This window comes from Haliotis cracherodii, unplaced genomic scaffold, assembly GCF_022045235.1.
Source record: "Haliotis cracherodii isolate W230 unplaced genomic scaffold, xgHalCrac1.p SCAF_8, whole genome shotgun sequence".
Lineage (NCBI taxonomy): Eukaryota > Metazoa > Mollusca > Gastropoda > Lepetellida > Haliotidae > Haliotis > Haliotis cracherodii.
The window spans coordinates 19,850,606-19,876,577 of record NW_027266341.1 but is presented as its reverse complement, the minus strand read 5'-3'; the positions used below and the strand labels follow the sequence as shown (position 1 = coordinate 19,876,577).

The following is a 25,972-nucleotide window of genomic DNA, read 5'->3' as shown; positions in this document are numbered from 1 at the left end:
TCTGGACGGCGACATTTTGTTTGAAACAAATGGAAGTGATGGAATCGGATTGGTCCATAGGAGAGGCTCAGAAGAGACATAACTCATAATAACCACTGGTGGCCCTACGATCAAGCCCAGGAATTCCAGACTAGTTCGGCAAGGGTGGAAACTGGACTTTTATAGTCAGTTAACTCTCTCTGGCCTCGGGAAGATGGAAGATGCTTTCGGCAAGAAAATGTCTTTGGCACGGAAAGATAGGTGATAATACAAAATGTCCTTGGTGTGTTACGATGTCCAGTTACAGTTGTTGGAAAGCATGATACTGTGGCTTATGAATGTAAACAGGTCAACATCAATGAAAATGGCTACCAGATATGTCATATTTTTCCATGTTGATGAGGAATAGCGGATCCCTTCTTTCCAAGATGACCTCTGTCCCAATCACTCACACTCTAGCCCAAAGTTACGTTTCTTCAAGAGTGAGGTGAGCTTGTCTGTGAGGTTCATCATGTGCTTCCTCAAAAGAGGCGGAAACGACTGTGTGAAAGCCACATGACATACCTTTCAAGGACCTTTTAGCTCAAAAGTGAGTGAGTGAGTTGGGTTTAACGCCGCTTTTAACAATATTCCAGTTATATCGCGCAGCTTAATGTGGGAGGAAAGCCCGAAGTGATGCAGGTCTCAGATGTTTACCACTTCGATGAAACCCACGAGCACAGGTATGGTGCTGACAAACCTAGAAACATAATCGGGGCGAACCGGAATTCGAACCCACAATCATAGGTTTCTGGCGTGTCCAAGGGACGCAACTCTGCACAGCGAATCGCGGCGCCTTAGACGACTGGGCCACCCGTGCCCCCTTTGGCTCAAAAGACTGCATCTCTGTTGGACATGTGAATAAACGTAGCAAAACTACTTGGTGGGGCTGTAGGTTTGTGTTGACATTGGTAGCCTGTGCCCAGTTTCAAAGTGCATAACATCCGTCTTCACCATCTTCCCGAGGCAAGGGCATCAATTTTTATGGTTAGTTAACTCCCTTGCCTCGGGAAGATGGTCTTCGCTAAAATTGATTGATTTGACAATAAAGTGTCTCAGGGTTCTCTCTGTGTTTTCCTGTGGTTCATTTTGAGTTTAGCAACTTCATTGTGATGTTTTCTTTGTGTTATGACACCACATGTTCAGTAGCATTTTCGACTCTGTCCGAAATTTCCTATTTTAGGGAATCAATCATTGCTTCAAGTTCAGTTTTAGAATTCAAATTAGAGATGTCAACCTGGTTGTAGAATTCTGAACAATTTCTTCCACTATTGACAAAGCATGTCCTGGTCAGGGCCATGTTTTCAAGTGTCGTTCTTGTTCTTCAAGGTTTTGAACAAAGGCCTTAAACACACATGGAGTTGGACCATGACTGGTTTCTCTTGGTTTAATTACTGACACCATCATCAAACAATAAAAGATCAACAGATGAACAACATATTGTAAATATTGCTTGCATGGTAACCATAGTAACATCTTCTATTGGTTGGTATGATTCCTTCAAAAAACAGTTCAGTGATGCACAGTAGATATTTCCTAGGGAGGGACATGGTGTTGGAGTATCAAGACCAATACTGGAATACAAAGTATATCCCTACACATTCAGTCACAGGACTAGCATACTACCACACTCCTATATATATGTGTTGAAATCAAGTACTCACACTTTTAGACAGCAGGTCAAATTTGACCAGATAGTATATTTTTTTAAAGGAATACAACTTGTGTGATGCAGACTTAGTTTCTGTTTAAGTGTCTAAGTACCAGATTTGTTTGTTTATAGTTACATGATACTGCCTTGTGTCAAGCTCCGCATGTCTGCTGACCACATGTTACTGACCTGCTGTCAGTTTTATTACAAAAACAAGATCCTTCTAGATAGGACAATTTTCTGCAACTTGCACTGGAGCAAATAATCAACCAACCAATATCATGAAAACCCTTTACAAAACTAATGACTATAACAAAATGACACTAAAACACTAGTAACAATAACAACCTCAGAAGTGCAGCATAATGTGCTCTGTCTATTGTCTGGCCTTTTGGAAGATAATCCACCATGATGACACCCTCAGCATCACAGAACATAGAGGTCATAAGCTCCAGATGATGGTACAGACTTTGCCTTCTTTTGTGTTGGTTATGTCAAATGGTTCAATAGGTTGGATTTTTGTTTGCACTCAAGCTGGCAGTGATGAACCCAGGTTTCATCCATAGTCAGAGATCGTTGCAAAAACCTTTCTGGATCAGTTTCAAACAGAATTAAAGGCATGTTTTGCCTGGTACATGTCAGATATAAAACCAAAACTTCCCATTATGTCATGTGTATCTAATGACAGGTCCCTTGTGACACTCCTTTACCAAAAGATGTGGCCATTATCATGACTAGGTATTATCTGCTTCTATAGCATGAGACAAGGGTAATGATTATTGCAAATGTGAATCAATATGGGACTCTAAACAAACAGGTTAAGGACAAACAGGTAACACAGGACTTTTTGGTATTGAGGTATTGGAATATATATGGAGAATGATTTTCTTTTTCATCTCTACTCAGGTTTGATACATCCATATCGGACCAGCAATAGAAGCTAACTGTTTTAGTCCACTAGTCCTTATAATGATACCATATAACAAAACCCTTAATAATGGCAAATTTCTACTAGTTCTTATGATACCTTAACTATTGGGAACTTTAGCAAGGACTACAGGACTAGTACCAATTTTCTAACACAAATCTCCCTCTAGAAGTAGATACTGTAGTCACAGATCAACTTCTCTCGGTGCATTCTCGATTATAAAGGCGTATTGTACCACTATTCTCACAAGATAAATACCCTTAATCCTTATTAGCCTTCCAACTTATTCTGTTCATTTACATTTATACCAAAAAAGGAATTAACATCTAAACAATTAATTAAAATATTCTCAAACAAGCTCAAACTATCTTGTAGGTAAGCTCAAACAAGTTTCCATGCTGAGTGAGTGAGTAAAAGACTATAACATATAAACGGTTTGACACTACATGGAACAAAAGCTAGCTACTGGTAGCTAGGAGTATTCTGGGGCCATTGCACGGGTGCTTGAAGCTATTTGCGCCTGTGGTTTAGTAGTAGGAGACAGTTGGATGGATGTGACACTCACATCGTTCAGCTGGTAGGTCGTGGAATAAGTCCGAACGTCTCTGGCTGCAAGAAATGAGTCTCGATACAGTGGACCATGTCATTCAACTCCTTTTCTGTTTGTTCTCGGTCCATTCTGAAGGTCAAGATCACATTTGACAAACATTGAATTAAATTATTTTGTTCACATCATGGAAAGCCACTGATTAAATCTGTGCCAAATGTAAGCAAAATTTAAACTGACCTAGGAGCATAGCTAAAACAGGGATTTATCCAGACCTGTTGAGAGGCTGGTATTAAGCCCAAAGTCTAAACATACTGCTTAAATCTGTGCCAAATGTATGCAAACTGTAAACTGACCTTAGAGCCCAGTTAAAAGACGATATTCAGCCCAAAGTCTGAAGGCAAATTCCCTAATTGGAATTAAAAATATCTCAGTTCAAGTTGTTATAGTTAAAACTAATCAATGCTAATGTAAAGGCTTTTATTTTGCTGATATCATGATGAAAATAGAGCTAAGTTGTTCCTTCTCGTGGCACCCTACACCACTGGGCCACCCATGTCCCCTCAATAACTTACCCTGTAGTGGGGTCTGGCTTGTGTTCCGTGTAGTACTTGATTTTGGGTTCGGTGCCGCTTGTCCGCAGGGTAGCCACACAGCCATTTTCAAATGTGAATGTGATCATCTCTGAGGACTTGCTTGTGGGTAGAATCTGAAGACATTGATATTTTTTATATGAAGCAGACAAATCTGTACAATTTGCGGGTATTAGAGGTAGGACATTTATGGGTTTAGTGCTTTGATATCTTTCGAATAAAAGTTTCCAGTGTTCTGCTCAAGAAGGTGGGATTATGTTGGGCTTAAAACCAATTGTATCAGTATTTCATCTATTTGTGGCATGGCAGTTTAATGTGGGAGGAAGACCCAAGTGATTCGAGTCAGACATGGCTTGGGCTGCAATTCTGCTCAGTGAACTGAGGTACCTTGGACCACATGACCTGTTCCCCCTTCTCTCAATAAGAGGATGTGGAGAGGGGTCGACATGAGTGGTAGCTAATGCTGCACAATTTGCTGTACTCGAACCTATGATTGTGAGTTCATACCATATTTGCCCTGATTATTGTTCTGGGTAACAGAAAGTGGTGTCAAACCAAACTCACTCACTCACTCGGGTACATCCCTTGAGTAGGTCTTACAAGAACAAGAACTTCCTGTCATATTTCTGAGTTCAACTCACTGGAACACTGTCTGGCTGGCTGTTGTCGTAGCCTTTGCCTGTCAGATCTCGAACATATTTGATCTTGTAAGGGCCACAACTTGATGGATACTGAAACAAAAAATTTGAATTAAATGGTATTCGAAACAACTTGAATATGTAACTGTGACACAAAAGTGGCTCTCCAACAGTTTAGCATGGAAATTATGAATATAAGCACAGAAAATATTTTGTTTTGAAAGAAAGGTTTGAGAATTCCCCTATCATTGGTAAAACACAGATTTTTCTTTTGTGATGTGTTAGATCCAACACCATGTAAATAGTCGCCATTATGACTGTTTGAAATTTCAGAGAATCTCCAAATATGGTCATTATCTTTCAGAGTTATTTTCACACTGATGTTTGGGCAGTTGAAAGCATGTGCAAAGATCACATGTTATTCTTCCCATGAACCCTCTGTGAGGAGGGAAGAGTTACCTTTCCTGGACCATCGAAGTTACGGAGATTCTGAAACATCTTGGCAGTAATGGTTGGGTCATAGCACAGGAAGTAAGAGTTTCGTGACAAGTGATAACCGTATCTGAAACACAAACATCAGGGGCAGAGTAAATCTTTGGAGTATAATACAAATAATGACATATAATTACACTATTCCAACCATCATGAGAAATTTGTTAAAGAATGCCAACAAACAGGAGATGATTAAATCTGGGCACTTTGATTGGACAACTAACGAGCACATACTATCAATTATTATCTCCATGCAACATCTATAACCTACTTGTTGAATATCTCTTCCAGCTGTTTAGCCAGAGTTGAGTTGTCGTTGTACAGGAATGTTGCCATCTCTGCCATCACTGCTGCTGCACTCACTCCATCTTTGTCCAGAACCTTGGTGCCGCACATGAACCCTGTACAACACACACACATGAACCCTGTACAACACACACACATGAACCCTGTACAACACACACACATGAACCCTGTACAACACACACACATGAACCCTGTACAACACACACACATGAACCCTGTACAACACACACACATGAACCCTGTACAACACACACACACGTGAACCCTGTACAACACACACACATGAACCCTGTACAACACACACACATGAACCCTGTACAACACACACACACGTGAACCCTGTACAACACACACACATGAACCCTGTACAACACACACATGAACCCTGTACAACACACACACATGAACCCTGTACAACACACACACATGAACCCTGTACAACACACACACATGAACCCTGTACAACACACACACATGAACCCTGTACAACACACATGGACCCTGTACAACACACACACACACATGAACCCTGTACAACACACACACATGAACCCTGTACAACACACACACATGAACCCTGTACAACACACACACACATGAACCCTGTACAACACACATGAACCCTGTACAACACATACACATGAACCCAGTACAACACACACATGAACCCTGTACAACACACACACATGAACCCTGTACAACACACACATGAACCCTGTACAACACACACACATGAACCCTGTACAACACACATGGACCCTGTACAACACACACACACATGAACCCTGTACAACACACACACATGAACCCTGTACAACACACACACATGAACCCTGTACAACACACACACACATGAACCCTGTACAACACACACACAAGAACCCTGTACAACACACACACACAAGCCCTGTACAACACACACACATGAACCCTGTACAACACACACACATGAACCCTGTACAACATACACACATGAACCCTGTACAACACACACACATGAACCCTGTACAACACAAATATAAACCCTGTTCAACAAACACACATGAACCCTGAATAACACACACACACACATAAACCGTGTACAAGACGCACACATGAACAATATCTAGTGATGTTATCAAGTGTGACCTACCAATGGCCTCTTCAAATGCAAAGATGACATGTTTCCCATCATTCTGTCTATCGCAAGCCTTGTTAGCAATCCACTTGAAGCCCGTCGAAGTCTCCTGCAGACATAGTAATCAACTACAATTAATTGAGAGAGAGAGAGAGAGAGAGAGAGAGAGTGATATCATGTGATGACTTATCTGAAGTAAGTTGGGTGAGTGAGTGAATTTGAACCTTATCAGTGAGTTACCTAGAGAGAGAGTGAGTTAACCTACATCAAAGATACACCCTTCTTTCTTGGCAATGGTCTGCAGGATCTTGGAAGAAACTGTGCTGGCCACCATACAAATATCACTGTCTGAAAAGATAAATCACTCATATATAAAACCATTCCTGATGAGTCTGTTGAATCATTTTAAAAGAGTGAGAAGTGAAATTGTTATTGATCGGCTCATTCTTTCACAAACAAAATTACCGGTAGTGTGTTTGGAAGCATTGTACTTAAACATGAAGTTGTCTTTGTTTAATACCAGTAGCATTATTGTGGGGATTATTTCTGCAATAAACATAACATCATCTCTCAGAAGTCTAGGACTTACCTTTGACATCTGGGCGACTTTTTCTGAAGGTGAAGAGACTCCACCACCCCAATAGGGCCCCAATCTCATTCCCAGTGAAGATCCTCCACTCACCACTGAAACACAAATAAATTTTGGGACTGGTAATTTATTATAGGGAGGGGGTGTCACAAAAAAATGTCATAGATGGGAAGGAACGGTCAAATATGAAACAGTCATCCGACCTACCGCTATAATAAATGACCAGTACCTCATAGAAGATAATTATTCTAATAACTCTCTATTCAATGAACAGAATTGAGCACGTCTATATATTTAATGAATTTTCTCGACATAATAAAGATGATAAAGAGTTGACTGTTTATGTGATGACCTTTGACACATCAAAGAGCGAGTCAGTGAGTGAATGAATATTGTCTATAACACCACAGTCAGCAGTATTCGTTATATCACACCCCAATGTAATTAAAGGATGTTTGGTAGCACTAACCTGGGCTGTTTCTCAGCTACTGCCAGTCTGTCTGCGTCAGGGTCATTGGCCAGGATTACCACGCTTCCATTAGCATCTGCCGTCTGCATTGACAATTTCTGAAACAGCAGAGTTTGTTTGTGAAAGAATACTGCAGACTTAGAAATTCATTTTTTTAAGACTTAACCAGAAGACAAGTGGAAACTTTGTTTCATTTGTCCTCAGAGTTTGTAGCTAGTCCTGCTCGAACAACACAATAATGTTTACTATGTTTACATTTTCTGTCAATTTTATTCAGTTCCAATTTGTGGCTAAAATTGAAGCTATTCTACTTCTCCTCAGTACAATATATTTTCTTTGGTAGAGCAGACTAGCATGAATTTTGACGGCTGCCATGTATACTGATGCATAAAAATAAGGGAACACATCGTAATACCACAGAAAATGGTTTACCATCATTGATACTTCACAGGTTTGTATACACTTGTTCCGCAATCGCCTTTATTTTTGACCAAGGAATCAAGTCAGGCCTGGTTCCAAAGTGTGGTGGGAAGCCAGCGAGTGAACTTACATCATACAAAAAGTCATCTAATATAGACATGTGTCATTACTACACCTCATGGTGGCCATATGTATTCATGGTTGATGGAGTAACATAGGGAAACAAAGCTGTGAAGCATTACCCCTAACAATGACTGAATGGTGAATATAATTGCTAAATATCTATGAACATGATAATCCTGTAGATGTAAATACAAAATAACAAAACAACTGGAAAAGTACTAGTCTGGATTTGCTAGTTTTATCTCAGTGCTCAATACAAAATGTACTTTACAGGAGGTAATTTGTAGGCAATTTCAACATTCAAAAATAAAACTAAGTCCAAATTGACATGGCAGAAACAGGCTATAGGCATTATGCAAATTAGCCTGGAAAAAAGTTATCAAAACAACAATAAAAATAACAGCTGTGTTTATGTATATAATAATAATGACATGTATGTTGTTGTTTGAGAAGGGAATATGTTACTTTTGATATTTTGACGATGATTCACTATCCCACAATGCCACTCACATATCACTAACAACTGACAAATGACATGCACGTGGGTTTCAAGCACCTGTTTTCACCTGTCGTCAAGGTGTCATAGGTCATGGACATTCACCTTGATCTACTAACACCTGGTTATGCTCAGTTTCACAATAGTCTGTTTTGTTCATATTTTTACACACTTTTACGTGTAAAAAGACATAAAAACCTTTGATACGCTGTATTTGTGCCAAGGCCCAATTAGTACTAATTGAGTTGTTTGACTATTTATATATTTTGTATATAAACTGCATTTATTTAAAATATGAGATCGAAAAAACAGTTTTTTTCCATTTCCATGAGTACTTTAATATTTCAATGTTGATGTCCTGTCGTTGATGTTTATGAACTGTTTCGATATACATGTTGAGGTTTGAGCATATTAAACTATACAAATGCTAGCGAGGACATTTTTCGGCCTATTTTGATCTTCATTGCCCTATCTACATAGAAACATAGAAATTGTAAAACATTTGTTTGGATGACAAGGGATGACTTCATGATGAATTGTTCTGAACAATGGAGCAATGCGATGTCATATCTCTCTAACTGCCCAATCAGCATCGAGTATCATTAAAATGCATATGCAAATATTGGAAAGTTCTAACACTTGTTCAATCCCCTATGGTTAATATTTGCTGGACATCTGTGGGTGCATATAATCATCTTTCCGAGTCAAGGGAGTTAACTGACTATCAAAGTCCAGTTTTCACCCTTGCTGAACTAGGCTGGAATTCTATGGCTCGATCATAACGCCACCAGTTACTATTATGAGTTACGTCCCTTCTATGTCCCTCCTACTGACCAATCAAATTCCATCGATATCGTTATGCGATTTTGTTTGGACTATGCACAGACTCATTACTCCAGCCAAAATGTAACTCCATAATACCAGCCTAGTTCGACAAGGGTGGAAACTAGACTTTTATAATCAGTTAACTCCCTTGCCTCGGGAAGATGATATAAAAAAAGGTGTCAACCTATTTGTGATTTGCTGGTTGATGCAGTGCAGTACGCTGGATGCCAGAAATGTGGAAATGTTTTTACGCCTTATTTTCTTGCAAAGAGTGACAAATCAAAATATATTTGGCCCTTATCTCATGAGCATGCAAGGTCATTAAGGATGGGGCAAGTCCAAATTTATTACCCACGGACCCTACCCCCTATTACCTGGCCCTATCTGGGTACTCGGTGTAGGTCTCAAGCTGGGTACAAAATGTCTGCCTGAGAATTGTTTTACTGGAGCCTCGGCAAAAACTACTTAGATACACGTGTAAAACTATCTGATCATGCATACACTGTAGTTGTCAGAAATTTTATCTTCACTCAAACATATAACAGTCAGAAGGAAACCGAGTACCGGTACCTGAGTTGCCCCTCCCAGCCCTGAAGGTGAAAATAAACTCTCAGAAAACTCCCAGTACTGACCAGTGCTCTCTTGCCCTCCTCTGGGTTGGGGTATTTCACTGTGGGGAACTCCGGATCTGGCACCACCTATAGGAACACAAGCACATTGGTCCTAATATGTCTCTCACAACAATGACAAGCAAGACATGCTATCACATCAAAACATTGTAATATCTACTTCATGTTGATAACATCACAACTACAAAATCATCAATAGTCATCAAGATGTCCAAATACTAAATATAACAAACAATGAGTGAGTGAGTGAGTGAGTGAGTTGGGTTTAACGCCGCTTTTAACAGTATTACAGTCATATCTTAATGTGGGAGGAAAGCCCGAAGTGATGGTGGTCTAAGACGTTTACCACTTCGGTGAAACCCATGAGCACGGGTATGGTGCTGACAAACCTAGAAACATAATTGGGGCGAACCGGGATTCGAACCCACAATCATAGGTTTCTGGCATGCCCAAGGGACACAACTCTGCACAGCGAATCGCGGTGCCTTAGACGACTGGGCCACCTGTGCCCCCACCACACTGATATCCTGCATTTATATATACAATGTATTTGTTACTTCTTTCCCTGACCTGTTCTTTGACTGGTACAGGAAGAGGAAAGCCGAACCTCTGCAAAGACTCGCACGTAAACTTGTACCCCACACCATGCATGGCAGTATAGGTGAAAGTCACTTTGGAGGACGGATTCTGATCTCTGCACAGAAGACATTCAATTTAAAGTGAGGTGAAATTGGGTTTAACATCAAGTATCATCAACAAGTATCGTCTTTTAATGTCTTTTGTTATGACGTGGACGTCATGAGGAAAGCCTTCAATCTGGATGAGCTGAACCGGTTAGTGATAGCATTTGCAAGGATATATATAGTCATGGCACAATGACGGAACCATCAAATAAAACACATTGTGACCACCCAATTCATTTGTCAGCTCTTACAGTAAGATTGTGTACTGGTGACGTACTCTGCCCAGGACTCCCCCAGTGCCTGACACAAGATACCTGAAGTGACAGAGATGATGGAGATCTTTGTTGTACAGATCAAATATCTGATCGTAGGGATCCCTCAACAGCTTGCTGTCAGCGACACAGGATGTATCCCAGGACGTGGGGAAAGGCTCAAGATGTTCTCTGATGGACGTTGCAATACCCTTGTCGATCGGAGGAATGATCTATAAGAAATTTATATTCAAGAGTGAGTGGTTTGGATATGATACTGCTTTGAACAGTGTTTCAAGCATATCATTATACCAAGGCCCAAGTGATACAGGTCTAAGACGTTTACATATTTGGTGAAACCCATGAGCAAGGGTATGGTGCAGATGAACCTAGAAACGCAATCAGGCTGATCAGGGATTCGAACCCACAATCATAGGTTTTGGCATGACAAATGGATGCTAATTGCCTGCCACATGACATGTGCCCCCTTATGTTCAAGAACATGATGAAGAAAAATTAAACTGATTGTCTGGCCTGAGCGAAACAATATTTCTAGATTCCTGACTGTGTCTTCCTCCTTAAGCCAATGTTTTTGTTTCTTATTGTGTATTTTCAACAAACAGATTACCATTCATGGGTTGAACTAAATATAAGTTGATGGATGCGAGATAAGCATGGAGCATCAACACATTAATGTTCCGGCCGTTTACTGAAGGTTGACTCAGATGTCAGGACATTTACCCCTGTCAGAAATTGAAACTGTTTAACTAGAGCCTGTTATTCTGGAATGTTACCTGTAAACCCAGTCTGTTATCTGTAAACCGTGTCTGTTACCTGTAAATATTGTCTGTTACCTGTATTTCAAGGTACAGCATTGGGATATGAAAAACATTCATTTTGTGCGAGTTCATTGGAGTATGAAACTTCACAGAGTGATGGCCAAAGTGTATGAACGTCAGATCTTTACCAACTGTATGAACGTTGGTACACCAATGATCCCACATAATGTGAAAATTAATTCTTATAACCAAGTCAGCTACCTGAGCTCCATTTGTCCAGTATATTTTATAGCCATTGTCTTCCTTTGGGTTGTGAGAGGCAGTGATCATGATCCCGCATGAAGCTCCATAGTGCACCACAGCATACGGCTTGAAGTAGAGGTACAGAATAGGCAGTTAGCAAGTCGTCATCAATACCAGGATGTGTGCAAAGGCTCACCACATTCACTGATGGACATCTCGACTCAAGCCAGCAAGAGTAACCAAGATTTCTTCCACCCTGAATTTGGAAATTACTCAATTCTGCGTGGTCAATCAGAGTCCTCAAATAACAATAACCTCCTCTGATTGAAACAGGCAATTTGAAAACCACTGAAGCTAACATTCATGGAAAAATACTTCTTTATCAGTCATTATTGGTAGGCATTTTTTAAATAATTATATGTAACATAGGTTTATAACAAAAAGCATAGTTGCTGTTACTAAAATTATCAAAGTATGTATGGTAATGCTTTTGGCAGAAAACATGATAGAAATCGACTAAGAGAGTGAATTTCAATTTTTAGGGACCACAGAGAACTTGAAATTTGGGGCTTTCTTCTGTATACTAATAGTGCCTGAATCTCCATAATAAGATTATGACAAAGGTATAGGTAAATGTACTGCTATAGGTAAATGATCACAGGAGACTCACCACATATGGAGTAGGGCAGATCTTAGAGTACTTGTAGACTGGCACACCTTCGTTGATACAAATGGTTGCAACCAGCTCACTCCATCTAAACAACGAAGAGTGAGTGAATTGGCATTTACATCAAGCTATCAATAATTCAGTTGGTGATCACATGACGATTCTTTCTGGAGTGAGTTGAGTGAATGTTGTTGCTGTGCTTTTACTTCTCTTTTGATATGTCTCCATGTGAAGACGTGATAAACCCTCAATAGGTTATCATGTCAGGTGAACTTTCTAATCAGCCAATCTGAGTGGAGGCTTCCAAATTCTCGATAGGAGTGAGCATGGGCATTCGGAGCTGAACATCTGATTTCTATATCTCAAAAACAAATGTAAACAGGCAGTTCCGAGTGGAGACTAGAACAAAAGGTATTCCTCAGTTCCATGGCATCACACCCAAAAGATGCTCTATCGAGGGAACATTTGTGTTGTCACTTCAGTTCTGGACGGAATTAACTTCAGATTTGGGAACAGACACTGTGATTGACAATGAACTTTATTGACAAAATTTAGAATTTAGCTTTAGATTAATGCACTATTGATCTTTATTGCCACAGCTATGAATTTACAAGAAACACATTACCAAACTTCTACTACGCTAATCAAACATTTCCAAACTAATCATTATCATGCAAATCTGGGACTAAAGCACCAAACCAGGGAACCCTGGCCTCAACCTTGTCTACAGTGGATTGTCAAGGTATCAGTGATATATTTAAAGTTGTCTATACTGACTTCTGGCTGTTGTGTCTGGCATCATATCCCACCACAACACCGTTCTTCTTGGCATCCGGAACCGTCGCTATAAGGTACTTCACCAGACCCTGATCAAGGTGATTAAACAAATTATGACACTGAAGTTTGAGTTACAAATTTTGTAATTGACAAATTTAATTCACTATGAATAAGAATTTCATGAACATCATCCAGTAATTACAAAGCAATATGCCCATTAGTTACAGACAATCAGTGAAGTACCTGAAGTCTGTATTTGAAATAATATTTGGTAGTGCAGCGGCCATTTTGAATTTTTGACAATCAAAATCTTATTTTGATGTAGACAGGGACATGTACATTATGAAATATTAATATGATGTCAAAATTCACTATTGATAAGTCCAGGGACCCATTCCACAAAGTGATTTTAGCGCTACAGTTGTCTTCAGTCTATGTTAAAGTATGGGAGTTGTTATCATCTTAGCACTAAAGTTAGCTTTGTGGAAAGGAGGTCAGGATGCTTGGAGAACAACATGATACAGGTTGACAAGTGCAGTGAAAGCAGACAGAAAGTGAAATCCAACATGATATAAGCTCCTGTTGATGTAAGAAACTGGTCAAGATGAATAGAGACAAGACTTACCTGTGTTGCTTGGATGATCGTGAGGTCATTCATCATGGAGTAGCCAGCTCCCATCCTCGCCCGCAGACCTGAGGCACAGAAGACACACAGTCATCACAGCACAGGATTCAAAATCATATTCGTCAAATTTCCCATGATACGTATATGAGACTGTGTCCCAAATTAGAGGTTTGTGAAATTGGGTTCATTTCATGTGCTGTATAAAACATGATGTATAAAAAAACATATAACTAAATCATTTGAAGACATGTTTTCAACAAAAATAACAATTAATTGACTGTTTATCAAGCTAACAAACATGAATTGTTTTCCAAAATAAAATTGTATTAGAATTTTTGTATTTCATTTTTATTTACACCAGCTGTGTATACTGATATGACACAAGAGTTTTTAACTTGGATTCAAAGACTCCAGCTCTTCTTCAGTGGATGGTGTTCACCCACTTCTACATCTACTCTATAACGGTTCCAGATGTAACTAACGGTACTCGCATAGATCTGCACTCTGACGATTTTACCAACCTGCTGTGCCAAACTCCATCCTCTGAAGCAGGCGTTTCTCTAACTCGGAAACATTCTTCTCCAAAGCCAGTTGTCGGATCTCGGCACGATTCTTATCATTCTACAATAGAAATAGTTGCAAAGAAAATAGTTCTGGATGTAGTATTGCTCGACTTTTAGCACTCTTTTGTTATTTATGCCACTTGTTTAGTTCCTCTTCATATATGCCTTACAATGAGAGGGTAAGTGAATTAAACTTTAATGCTTCTTTGCATATTTCAGCATGTCAGCTCAATGTAGGAGGAAAGCCAAAAATGACACAGGTGATAGATTTTTGCAATTTGGTAAACAAGTACTGTGTTGATTGACCAAAGATCGTTATCAAGAAAAAATCCAAACTACAATTTGTGGATCCTGGCATGAGAAAAAGCACAACTCTGCTGTGTGACTGCTGTACCACTATCACGACTTTAACCCAAATATCTATAGAGATATTCAAGCAAAATACAGAGAATAGCTGCAATCAGTGTAATCATCAGGTATTAGCATAAGCATGATAAGGAAAATTGTAACGGTTAGCAGAATAATATGTTTGCCAGTCAAACAGACAGTTTGTTGTTCAGCTACAGCCCATGTACATAGAAGACAATTTTTCAAAAGAAATTTTGCTGTCAGTACATGATAACATATTAAATCTGAATACCAAGATACGATATATAATTTCCAGTTTAGAGAGTCCGTTTTCAGAAAACCAAAAGAGCTGAAGGCCATCACATCTTTCACAATTATTATACTGGCAATGGTAAAAAAACCATGTAAACATAATAGTTTGTCCATGACTGTACCGACAGCTGTGTTCTGAATACCGTATTCACTGTAATGAGTGTGTAGGGCACTTAGAACATTTACAAAGAGCACTTATAAAAAACATAAACAACAAGCTAAATTTGTTTTCAGAGGTCGATTGGAAGTGAACAAACTTAGTTATACATGTATGTGTAATATACACAAGACAATACGGACTGTCATGTACATTTTCAGTCTTATAAAGGGGTGCTATAAAAGATTAGTCGCAGATGAAATTTTGGGTGTTTAATACAGATATTACTCTTGTTATTTTGTCTTCTTGAATGACAGTTCAATATGCCTACCTACAGTATATTCATGTGGATTTCAAGAGGAAGAAAAATCTTTGTCCAGTGAGTGAGTGAGTGAGTGAGTGAGTGCGTGAGGTTTATTTATCACCAAGATATAGATTGAAATTACTGTTATTTATGAAAAAAATGTATTTATAATTGCGCCATTCTTTACACCAGGGCACACTAACAGGTCATGTTCAAAACCTAAAGACCGGCAATGTGTTCACAACAAAATATTGAAAATAAATTCAACCACGGCAATATGCTAAAGTCTGCATATATCCAGCCAAAACTTGGATTCGGAGAGAATTTTTAACCACATATTTTGCAAGGGAATTTGAATGGCATGTCAGTGTGTCAGAGGAAGGCCACAGTGTTGCAAGTCTTAGCGGTTCAGCATTTGGTGAAACTCATAATGCTGAAAAACCTAGAAACATAATCAGGGCAAATCTGGATTTGAACTCACGATCATAGGTTTCGGCCATGTTTAAGGGAAGCAACCCTGATGTCTGAGATGAGCACACCAACTTTCTTCTGGCCAGCCCATGGGGATGTTAAAGTTGCAGAAAGTTCATCTCACACTTCTCCACAACTATAACAAGGGCAGGTCCTTTTGGGGTTGCAAAAAGTTCATTACACATATTTCATGGAGTTATTTTGGAGGGAAGGTATGAACAGTTGTTGATCAGTATTAGATGGAAAATATGAACAGTTATTCATCAATATTGGAGGGAAAATATGAACAGTTGTTGATCAGTATCGGAGGGAAAATATGAACAGATGTTGATCAGTAATGGAGGGAAAATATGAACAGTTATTGATAGTATTGGAGGGAAAATAAGAACAGTTTTTGATCAGTATTGGATGGAAAATATGAACATTTATTCATCAATATTGGAGGGAAAATATGAACAGTTATTGATCAGTATTGGACGGAAAATAAGAACAGTTATTTATGAATATTTGAGGGAAACTATGAACAGTTGTTGATCAGTATTAGAGGGAAAATAAGAACAGTTATACATCAATATTGGAGGGCAAATATGAACAGTTGTTGATCAGTATTGGAGGGAAAATATGAACAGTTGCAGATCAGTATTGGAGGGAAAATATGAACAGTTGTTGATCAGTATTAGAGGGAAAATATGAATAGTTATTCATCAATGTGGGAGGGAAAATATTAACAGTTATTCATCAATATTGGAGGGAAAATATGAACAGATGTTGATCAGTAATGGAGGGAAAATATGAACAGTTATTGATAGTATTGGAGGGAAAATAAGAACAGTTGTTGATCAGTATTGGAGGGAAAATATGAACAGTTATTGATCAGTATTGGAGGGAAAATAAGAACAGTTATTTATGAACATTGGAGGGAAACTATGAACAGTTGTTGATCAGTATTAGAGGGAAAATAAGAACAGTTATACATCAATATTGGAGGGCAAATATGAACAGTTGTTGATCAGTATTGGAGGGAAAATATGAACAGTTGCAGATCAGTATTGGAGGGAAAATATGAACAGTTGTTGATCAGTATTAGAGGGAAAATATGAATAGTTATTCATCAATGTGGGAGGGAAAATATGAACAGTTATTCATCAATATTGGAGGGAAAATATGAACAGATGTTGATCAGTAATGGAGGGAAAATATGAACAGTTATTGATAGTATTGGAGGGAAAATAAGAACAGTTGTTGATCAGTATTGGAGGGAAAATATGAACAGTTATTGATCAGTATTGGAGGGAAAATAAGAACAGTTATTTATGAACATTGGAGGGAAACTATGAACAGTTGTTGATCAGTATTAGAGGGAAAATATGAACAGTTATTCATCAATATTGGAGGGACAATATGAACAGTTGTTGATCAGTATTGGAGGGAAAATATGAACAGTTGCAGATCAGTATTGGAGGGAAAATATGAACAGTTGTTGATCAGTATTAGAGGGAAAACATGAATAGTTATTCATCAATGTGGGAGGGAAAATATGAACAGTTATTCATCAATATTGGAGGGACAATATGAACAGTTGTTGATCAGTATTAGAGGGAAAATATGAACAGATGTTGATCAGTATTGGCGGGAAAATATGAACAGTTATTCATCAGTATTGGAGGGAAAATAAGAACAGTTGTTGATCAGTATTGAAGGCAAAATATCAACAGTTATTCATCAATATTGGAGGGAAAATATGAACAATTATTGATCAATATTGGAGGGAAAACAAGAACAGTTATTCATCAATATTGGAGGGAAAACATGAATAGTTATTCATCAATGTGGGAGGGAAAATATGAACAGTTGTTGATCAGTATTAGAATGAAAATATGAACAGATGTTGATCAGTATTGGCGGGAAAATATAAACAGTTATTGATCAGTATTGGAGGGAAAATAAGAACAGTTGTTCATGATTATTGGAGGGAAAATATGAACAGTTATTCATCAATATTGGAGGGACAATATGAACAGTTGTTGATCAGTATTAGAGGGAAAATATGAATTGTTATTCATCAATGTGGGAGGGACAATATGAACAGTTGTTGATCAGTATTAGAATGAAAATATGAACAGATGTTGATCAGTATTGGAGGGACAATATGAACAGTTGTTGATCAGTATTGGAGGGAAAATATGAACAGTTATTGATCAGTATTAGAGGGAAAATAAGAACAGTTATTTATGAATATTGGAGGGAAACTATGAACAGTTGTTGATCAGTATTAGAGGGAAAATATGAACAGTTATTCATCAATATTGGAGGGCAAATATGAACAGTTGTTGATCAGTATTGGAGGGAAAATATGAACAGTTGCAGATCAGTATTGGAGGGAAAATATGAACAGTTGTTGATCAGTATTAGAGGGAAAACATGAATAGTTATTCATCAATGTGGGAGGGAAAATATGAACAGTTATTCATCAATATTGGAGGGACAATATGAACAGTTGTTAATCAGTATTAGAGGGAAAATATGAACAGTTATTCATCAATATTGGAAGAGAAATATGAACAGTTATTGATCAGTATTGGAGGGAAAATAAGAACAGTTATTTATGAATATTGGAGGGAAAATAAGAACAGTTGTTGATCAGTATTGGATGGAAAAAAAGAACAGTTATTCATCAATGTGGGAGGGAAAATATGAACAGTTGCAGATCAATATTGGAGGGAAAATATGAACAGTTGTTGATCGGATACTGAAGGTAAAATAAGAACAGTTGTTCATGATTATTGGAGGGAAAATATGAACAATTGTTGATCAGTATTGGAGGGAAAACATGAACAGTTATTCATCAATATTGGAGGGAAAATATGAACAGTTGTTGATCAGTATTGGAGGGAAAACATGAACAGTTATTCATCAATATTGGAGGGAAAATATGAACAGTTGTTGATCAATATTTGAGGGAAAATATGAACAGTTGTTGATCAGTATTGTTTGTTTTTTTGTTTAACGCCGCACTCAGCAATATTCCAGCTATATGACGGCAGTCTGTAAATAATCAAGCCTTGACCAGACAATCCAATCATTGACATCATAAGCATCGATCCACGCAATTGGGATACGATGACATGCATCAAACCAAGTCAGCTAGCCTGACCACAGGGTCCCGGCAGTCGCCTCTTACGACAAGCATGGTCGCCATTTACGGCAAGCATGGGTTGCTGAAGACCTATTCTACCTCTGATATTCACCAGTCGATCAGTATTGGAGGGATATGATGAACAGTTGTTGATCAGTATTGGCGGGAAAATATGAACAGTTATTCATCAGTATTGGAGGGAAAAAGTAAGCCACTCAGTGGCTGGTGAGAGTGAAAACATTTCTCTGTCATGAACGATATGACCTACAGGAGTGTTGAGTATAGAGGCACAAATATTGGCATGGTTAGAGTCTGCTAGGCTGGCACTAGTAAATCTCAAGGAGGTCTTGTGACATTTTTCTTCATGTTCTACCACCTTTACCATTAGGAGAATGGCAACTTATTGTTGCAGATCATTGTTGCGGACTCATGTAAATAAAAGTTAATTTCTCTTAATCACCACGGGAACTATTTTTGGTATGAGGGTTGATTGATAAGTGCTAAGCGCCACATAGAAGGAATTGCATAAGAGTGAAATCTATTATCGTGGACATTACATGATGACGTCATAGAAGTCAGTAAAAAAAGCAGGAGTCTGTGACCTTTGTACATGGACCGCCTCTGTGGTCTAGTGGTAGAGCGTTCGCCCAGAGGGCGAAAGTTCCGGGGTTCGATCCCCGACCGCGTCATACCAAAAGACGTTAAAAGATGGTACTTCTTGTTACCCTGTCTGGCGCTCGGCATTAAGGGGCTAAAACAAGGACTGGTCGGCTCGGAGTCAGTATACTGTGTCTGAGTGGGGTATTCATGTTAAACTGCGGCATGGTATCTCAGTGAACTAGCACTATAAATCGGCATCAGTCCGGACTAGTACAAGCAGCCACACAAACACACACACGTACTTGCACGTCACTATATAAGTGCAATAATCTTGGACGCGCGTTAAACCCCATTTCACCTCACCTCACCTTTGTACATGGACAAACTTGAGGAATATCAAGGCATAGAACCTATCAATCAGCCCGCATAAATCTCATTGAGAATAATACTTTAGCTACACATTGACTGGCTGGTTCTCTGCCTATTTTCATTGTTTGCATAACCACCATAACATCCCCCAGCAACCTGACATCATATCTGGTGACGTTCATTTATTTGGAAAAAGCAAGAATAGGGTTTTATTTTACCTCTCAGAAGTCCATGTGCAGCCTGACTTGTTCGTGGCGAGGTATAAGAGATTTATTCTCCTGCTGAGAAATTTGTTTCCCTCAAAGTGGGATGCATAGTATCATGTGAACGAATCAGATCTCATCATTCTGACATGGAGGTCTGATAAAATCCTTTCTTGTCTACATGATGTCATAGAATATTTTACAGGATATCATGGACTGAGCTGATTTCACTTTTTGGGGTGATCAGAAAAGCAACATAAATTAAAAAAATCACAATAACTGTGTTGGCAAAGTAATGTTGTGAGCTTGCATGTTCATCCTGCATGTTTCCTGTCAACTACAAATTTGATTCATCTGAGATTAGCTGTACCAGGATGATTTCAATTTATTTCATTATTGATAAAACCCAAAGAAATACACTTATATATTAAAAAAATTCAATATACTGACCCATTCAGATCGTATCACTTTGTCTATTGTATTGAAGGTTCGTATCATGGTTTACCAGTGACTAGGTAATATTGTGCAGTTTTAATAGGCCCTTCTGTGGGGATTCCAGGTTAGACTACGTCCCTGGCAAGCCATGCCGGTCAAAAGAGGAGACTTAATCGAATGGGTTGAATTGTTGTTATCGAAGCTCAATGGCATCAATCACTGGATTGTCTTGTCCAGGCTCATTATGAACAGGCCCTTGTCACATACAAATGATACAGCTGGAATACTGCAGAGTTAGGCATTAAAAAAAACAATGTTTGTAATCAGCACACATCAGACAAAGAAAAAACATTCACCATGATAAAAATATTATTTATTCACAACTTAGTGTAAATATTTTTTCATTCTGTCAAAGGAATGTAACACACAAACTTCAAAGTTAACATTAAAAGGAAAGATAAAGAATATGACATTGTGTAACACATTATAAATCTTGACTAACTGTACAGTCCATGTTAATACAATATTATGACATCCTCGATTATCCAGAGTTTTGTTAGTTTGTTTGTTGTTTAATGCAATATTCCCGCTATATGACGGTGGTCTGTAAACAATCAAGTCTGGACCAGACAATCCAGAGATTGATATCATGAGCATCAATCCACGCAATCAGGATACAATAACATGCACCAACCATGTCAGAGAACCTGACCAACCGATCCTGTGAGTCGCCTCTTACGACAAGCATAGTCGCCTTTTACGGCAAGCATGGTTTGCTGAAATCCAGCGTTTATTATCGCCATTCCATTATGCAAAATATCCTGGACCCGTTCACCAACAAAACCTTGTTTCGGAAGTGACATCAGCATCTCCATTTCCTAGTCCAGAATTTCGCTTGAACATGAGTTGATTTTGAAGGCTATTTTTGTCACTGGAATTGAACAAGGCTATGGTGGCGAATGGATCCAGGGTATTTATCCTGGTAGTCTGGAGATATACTACCCTGGATAATCAAGGATGTCACCATGTTGTGCATTATCAGGACACATTTTGCACAATACTAATATGACAGAACCTCACTGATAGAAGTTGACCAGTGTGCCTTGATAGTCAAGGTATAAATTATATTAATAAGTTAATGATAGTGATGGGTTTATCATCTTTATTAAAAATTATTGCACTAATGGTTTTTGTATTGCAATACATATCACAGTACATGACATGCGTTCTTTCCCCCGCACAATCAGACAACTTTGTAGATGTCCGCCATTTTGTCCGATGTTGCTATGGTGACAACACATGTGTAACAGACACCATATATACAAGAAGCTGGTCATGAATATTTTGGCTTTTTCGATCACAGCAATCAGTTAATGTCTGGACTTCACAATTTCAGTTCAAGTTATCACTTATATATATGTTATGGAAACTTTTGTTCACACCTTGTCCATGTGAGTGAGTAAGTATTGTTTTACGCAACTTTAGCAGAACCCAGGCCCCACAGTATTATTTAGAACACATTCTTAAACATAACATCCACGACATGATTCTTGAAGTCAGTACATGATTCTCCTACATGGTCAGATGAATACTTCCTTTTTCTGTGACCACCAACTGTTTCCTTCAGACAAGAGTCATCATTTTTTTCTTCATTTTCATTCCCAGTGACCATATTCCCTTCACGGAAAACAAGATAACTTGTATCCTCTTCCCCTGCTGGCTCTTGCTTGATAGGCATTATCTCCCCTTGATCACCCCCATAGGTGGCAACGCTTTCCTTGGTCTTACCATGCTTACTACAAGCACTCTTCCTCCTACTCATTACTAACTGAACTATTTCAGAAGGTTGACCCACAAACTGACAATTCACCATAATTGGATGTCCAAACTCTGAAATATAATTTTCATGAAGCCTGTACAAGCCAAATCCACTTTTTCCTCTCTGCAGCTCTGTCATGAGAAACTGGTGAAGGAAATACAAGGCCTGGATCAGGACATCCATGGTTGCCTCATGGCAAAGTTCAAGGTCATATAACACCTGTTCCAAGGGAGGGCACTGGTTTTCCTCAAGGACCTCCTTGTGAATGACCTTGTCTCTTATCCTCATCCAGTTGTTGCAGTGGCTGATCATGTCATCCTTTAGCTGACTATCAAAGAAATTCAGCCAAGACCTACTGCAGTTGTGTTTATGACTGTGAAGGAGTGATTCAAATTCTGACTTGGAACTTACCCTCATCAGATCCTCTAAATCGGTCAGGTAACGATCAGTTCGCTTAGAGTGCATGTTCTTAGTCAGCCAGCACTGAGCTTCTCGTCTGATGAAAGAAGGAGAAAGAAGGGTGATGCAGCTTGGAAGGCACTTTTTAACTGCAGTCATAACATTTTGATCTTTGTCAAGAATAATTGCAAGGGATGGCTCATTGGCTTCAACCCTCAAAGCTGGAAGATGTTCCACGATCAGATTGAAGAGACTTGTATGACTAAGAGGGGTCTTATCCTGGTGGATCATGAACACTAGAGGAATAACAGGTGGACTCCTGCTTGTCTCCACGAGAATAAACTTTGGATGATGAAGCGACAAGACTGATATGAAGAATCCATCAAGGCACGGTGATGTGCTATAAGACAGACACTGTATGGTGTCATTCCGTGTTGACAGGAAGTCATTGAGGTCGGAACACAGGTCACAGCTCCCAAATAGAAGAATAACTTCCGGAGCTGAGCTGAAGGACCAAAAATAATCATTATTCCTCATTTCAAAACATATTTTCATTAGATCTGTAAATGTTTTCTGACTAAATTTGAAATTTCTTTCCCCCTCTTTCTCTATCCATGTGTCCACTTCAGCACCCTCTGAGTCGTCAACAATAGAACGGTTGTTATTTGGAATGAGGCTTACCGATACTGTTGATTTCTTAACCAATCCCGATGTGGATGGGAGAGACATGTCTCCTATCTGAGACATCAAATTTCCCTCATCTCTAGCTGTGAAAGCAGAAATGTTCATCTGGTCACTAATTAGATAGTTGTTGCTGTCTAACCTAGCTGTATCGGGGCCATTTGATAGTTTAATGCTTTTAACAAAAGCAACCAGCTCCGGGGAAGATGCAGTTCCAAAGTAATGCACAACCATGTATTTCAGTTCCTTGTTGATCGGGATGTAGACACAGCGACGGAAGCCAACAATATCTGTGTCGTGACTGGCAGTTGTGAAATAGATTTTCTCAAACAAGGGTGAATGCTGGGGGTACATATGCTTGCCTTTGTTCCTCCACCGATAACCATCGTAGAACCAAATTTCTGTAAATAGAAGAATACTTTTTAGTATTTTGATGAAAATCTGTTGACAGTGGGGCATGGTATCGATGTCAAATATTCCTATTTGAACTTGTCACCAATGTACTGCTCTAGATTATTGCAAGTTTTTTTTTTAGCAAAGGGCAGATTTGATATAGGTCCGAAGCAACCAATGCTTGTCGAAAACTAAGATATGACTCTAGGGGGAGTCGATCCGGAGTTCCTCATAGTGAAATACTCCAACCCACAGGAGGGCAAGGGAGCATTGGACAGTACATGGGAGTTTTATGAGTCAGAGTTAAACCACAAAAAAACAGAACTTTGTATTTGAAGTGATAACTTACTTTTATCTATGTATCTCTGCTCATCATGGTCATGGTGGTAGATATATACCTCTCCTGCTTTGGGTCTGTAGGGGGCCTTTGTGCTCACGCTCTGGATATCTGGATTTGCTGAAATAAAATTGAATTATTTTCTTTGTAAATTAGTCAAATGTTTCACTATGAAAATTATATAATTATGACTATCTGGAATCAAGTTAATGGCTAATTAACAGTAATTGTATTATATCTTAGATTCAGTGCTTAACTAATACTGGCACGATCAGTACAGTGTTCGAAAAAAAGTGCCTGCCTGTAGGCCAGTGGCAAGTAGATGTCATTGTGGGCCCGTAGTCTTCAAGTTGTATAAGTCCTTATGACCTGCAGTAAATTTAAGTGTTCATTTTTTTGTCACAATACATGTATAACAAAGTGGAGTTTTTTTAATGAGGGCCTGAAGAGTATAGAAAGAGCCTGCAGCTTCTAAAGTCGAGTGGGTCTTGATGGCAGCCTGACAATTGTATTTATTTCAAACACTAAATTAGTACCATATATGATATACAACATATATCATGCATGGTATGTCACAAGAGAAAATTTCACATGTCACATACACGTATTAACATCTTTTGAAATAATAAATTAAAAATGAATGTCAAGAAGTCCTTGTCATAAGCATGATAACAACAATGTTAATAATTTAACAAGAACAAATAGAAGATTTTATAACATGTAGAAAACAAATATATACATACCAACTATATCCAGTAGATCTTCTGGCAACTTGAACGGTTTATCCTTGTAGCTATATATAACAGATCTTGTCTCTGCAATGCGCTTGTTAATTCCACTGGAAATTTCCATTGCCTGTTTTTTCACTTTAATTCTCTATATTCCAAAACCTTTCATAGGCTGATCAATAATATTTTTTAGAACATGGATCATAGAATTGTTCCATGTTTTTCTCACCAATTATACCATGTAGGTTATTGTGGAAACCAAGCCAATTTTCAGTATTTTATATTTCAAATTCAATCAGTTTGTATAATTTAAATCTATAGTTTGTATATATACATGCAGCCTGTGTCAGCAAATCCAAAACATGTACTGGAAACATTGCTAGCAATCCTTGAAGAATCTTTGATGGAGCTACAGAAATCTGTGTGTTTTCTGCTGAAAATGTTAGTTTCCCCTGTCTCGACAACTTCCGGCAGTGTCATTTCCGACTCTTTCCAGGTCACCAAAGGTCAAATCTGGATATATTATGCGAAAGACGGAATTGCATAGATAGAACCAGCAAAATCACAATCATGTTCTGTTGAATGATTACATCGCCGCAAACAAACGAATGGATGGCCCTGGGAGAAGAATTGTGCACTGTCAACAATGAATGTCGCAAAACGTCAGATATTTGCGATCATACTTCACTTACCCTATCCCAACGCATCCATTCGGCAACTTTTGCGTCAATGTCAGCATTTCCAGTTTCCAGATCATCCATCTCGAACTGTATGGCTGATTTAATTGTACATGCTGTAGCGCTAACTTTCATCAGAAACAAGCCTAAACCGGGCCAGAGAAAAAAAATGAAGGTCGCCTACGAGTGTCAAGGTCAAGGCCGATACTATACATTTCCAGATTTACACTGTCA

At 38.7% G+C, this 25,972-nt stretch overlaps 2 protein-coding genes across 2 annotated transcripts; both read right to left on the bottom strand.

The window, feature by feature from the left end:
- Positions 1 to 929: 929 nt before the first annotated feature.
- On the bottom strand, positions 930 to 25,878 carry LOC139449563 (phosphopentomutase-like). Its single transcript, XM_071231014.1, has 18 exons — positions 25,754 to 25,878; positions 14,388 to 14,487; positions 13,867 to 13,934; positions 13,242 to 13,330; positions 12,468 to 12,552; positions 11,816 to 11,923; positions 10,839 to 11,008; positions 10,412 to 10,535; positions 9,845 to 9,910; positions 7,349 to 7,446; positions 6,876 to 6,974; positions 6,556 to 6,634; positions 6,306 to 6,399; positions 5,139 to 5,268; positions 4,835 to 4,937; positions 4,379 to 4,468; positions 3,720 to 3,853; positions 930 to 3,276 (listed from the first exon to the last, which is right to left on the bottom strand). The coding sequence occupies exons 1-18, from the start codon at positions 25,871 to 25,873 to the stop codon at positions 3,168 to 3,170; spliced, it is 1,866 nt and encodes a 621-aa protein (XP_071087115.1). The 5' UTR covers positions 25,874 to 25,878; the 3' UTR covers positions 930 to 3,167.
- Positions 21,650 to 25,298, bottom strand: LOC139449562 (uncharacterized). The gene is made up of 3 exons (XM_071231013.1): positions 25,077 to 25,298; positions 24,346 to 24,453; positions 21,650 to 24,004 (listed from the first exon to the last, which is right to left on the bottom strand). Exons 1-3 carry the CDS (start codon positions 25,183 to 25,185, stop codon positions 22,215 to 22,217), a joined length of 2,007 nt encoding a protein of 668 aa, XP_071087114.1. The 5' UTR covers positions 25,186 to 25,298; the 3' UTR covers positions 21,650 to 22,214.
- Positions 25,879 to 25,972: the final 94 nt, after the last annotated feature.

Coding starts and splice junctions, on each gene's coding strand:
- LOC139449562 (XM_071231013.1), bottom strand. CDS start 25,185: ATGGAAATTTCCAGTGGAATTAACAAGCGCATTGCAGAGACAAGATCT. Junction 24,454..25,076: donor AGATCTACTGGATATAGTTG/GTATGTATATAT, acceptor ATTTTATTTCAG/CAAATCCAGATATCCAGAGC. Junction 24,005..24,345: donor GCAGAGATACATAGATAAAA/GTAAGTTATCAC, acceptor TTCTATTTACAG/AAATTTGGTTCTACGATGGT.
- LOC139449563 (XM_071231014.1), bottom strand. CDS start 25,873: ATGAAAGTTAGCGCTACAGCATGTACAATTAAATCAGCCATACAGTTC. Junction 13,331..13,866: donor CGATCATCCAAGCAACACAG/GTAAGTCTTGTC, acceptor CACCTTGATCAG/GGTCTGGTGAAGTACCTTAT. Junction 11,924..12,467: donor TCTGCCCTACTCCATATGTG/GTGAGTCTCCTG, acceptor CTCTACTTCAAG/CCGTATGCTGTGGTGCACTA.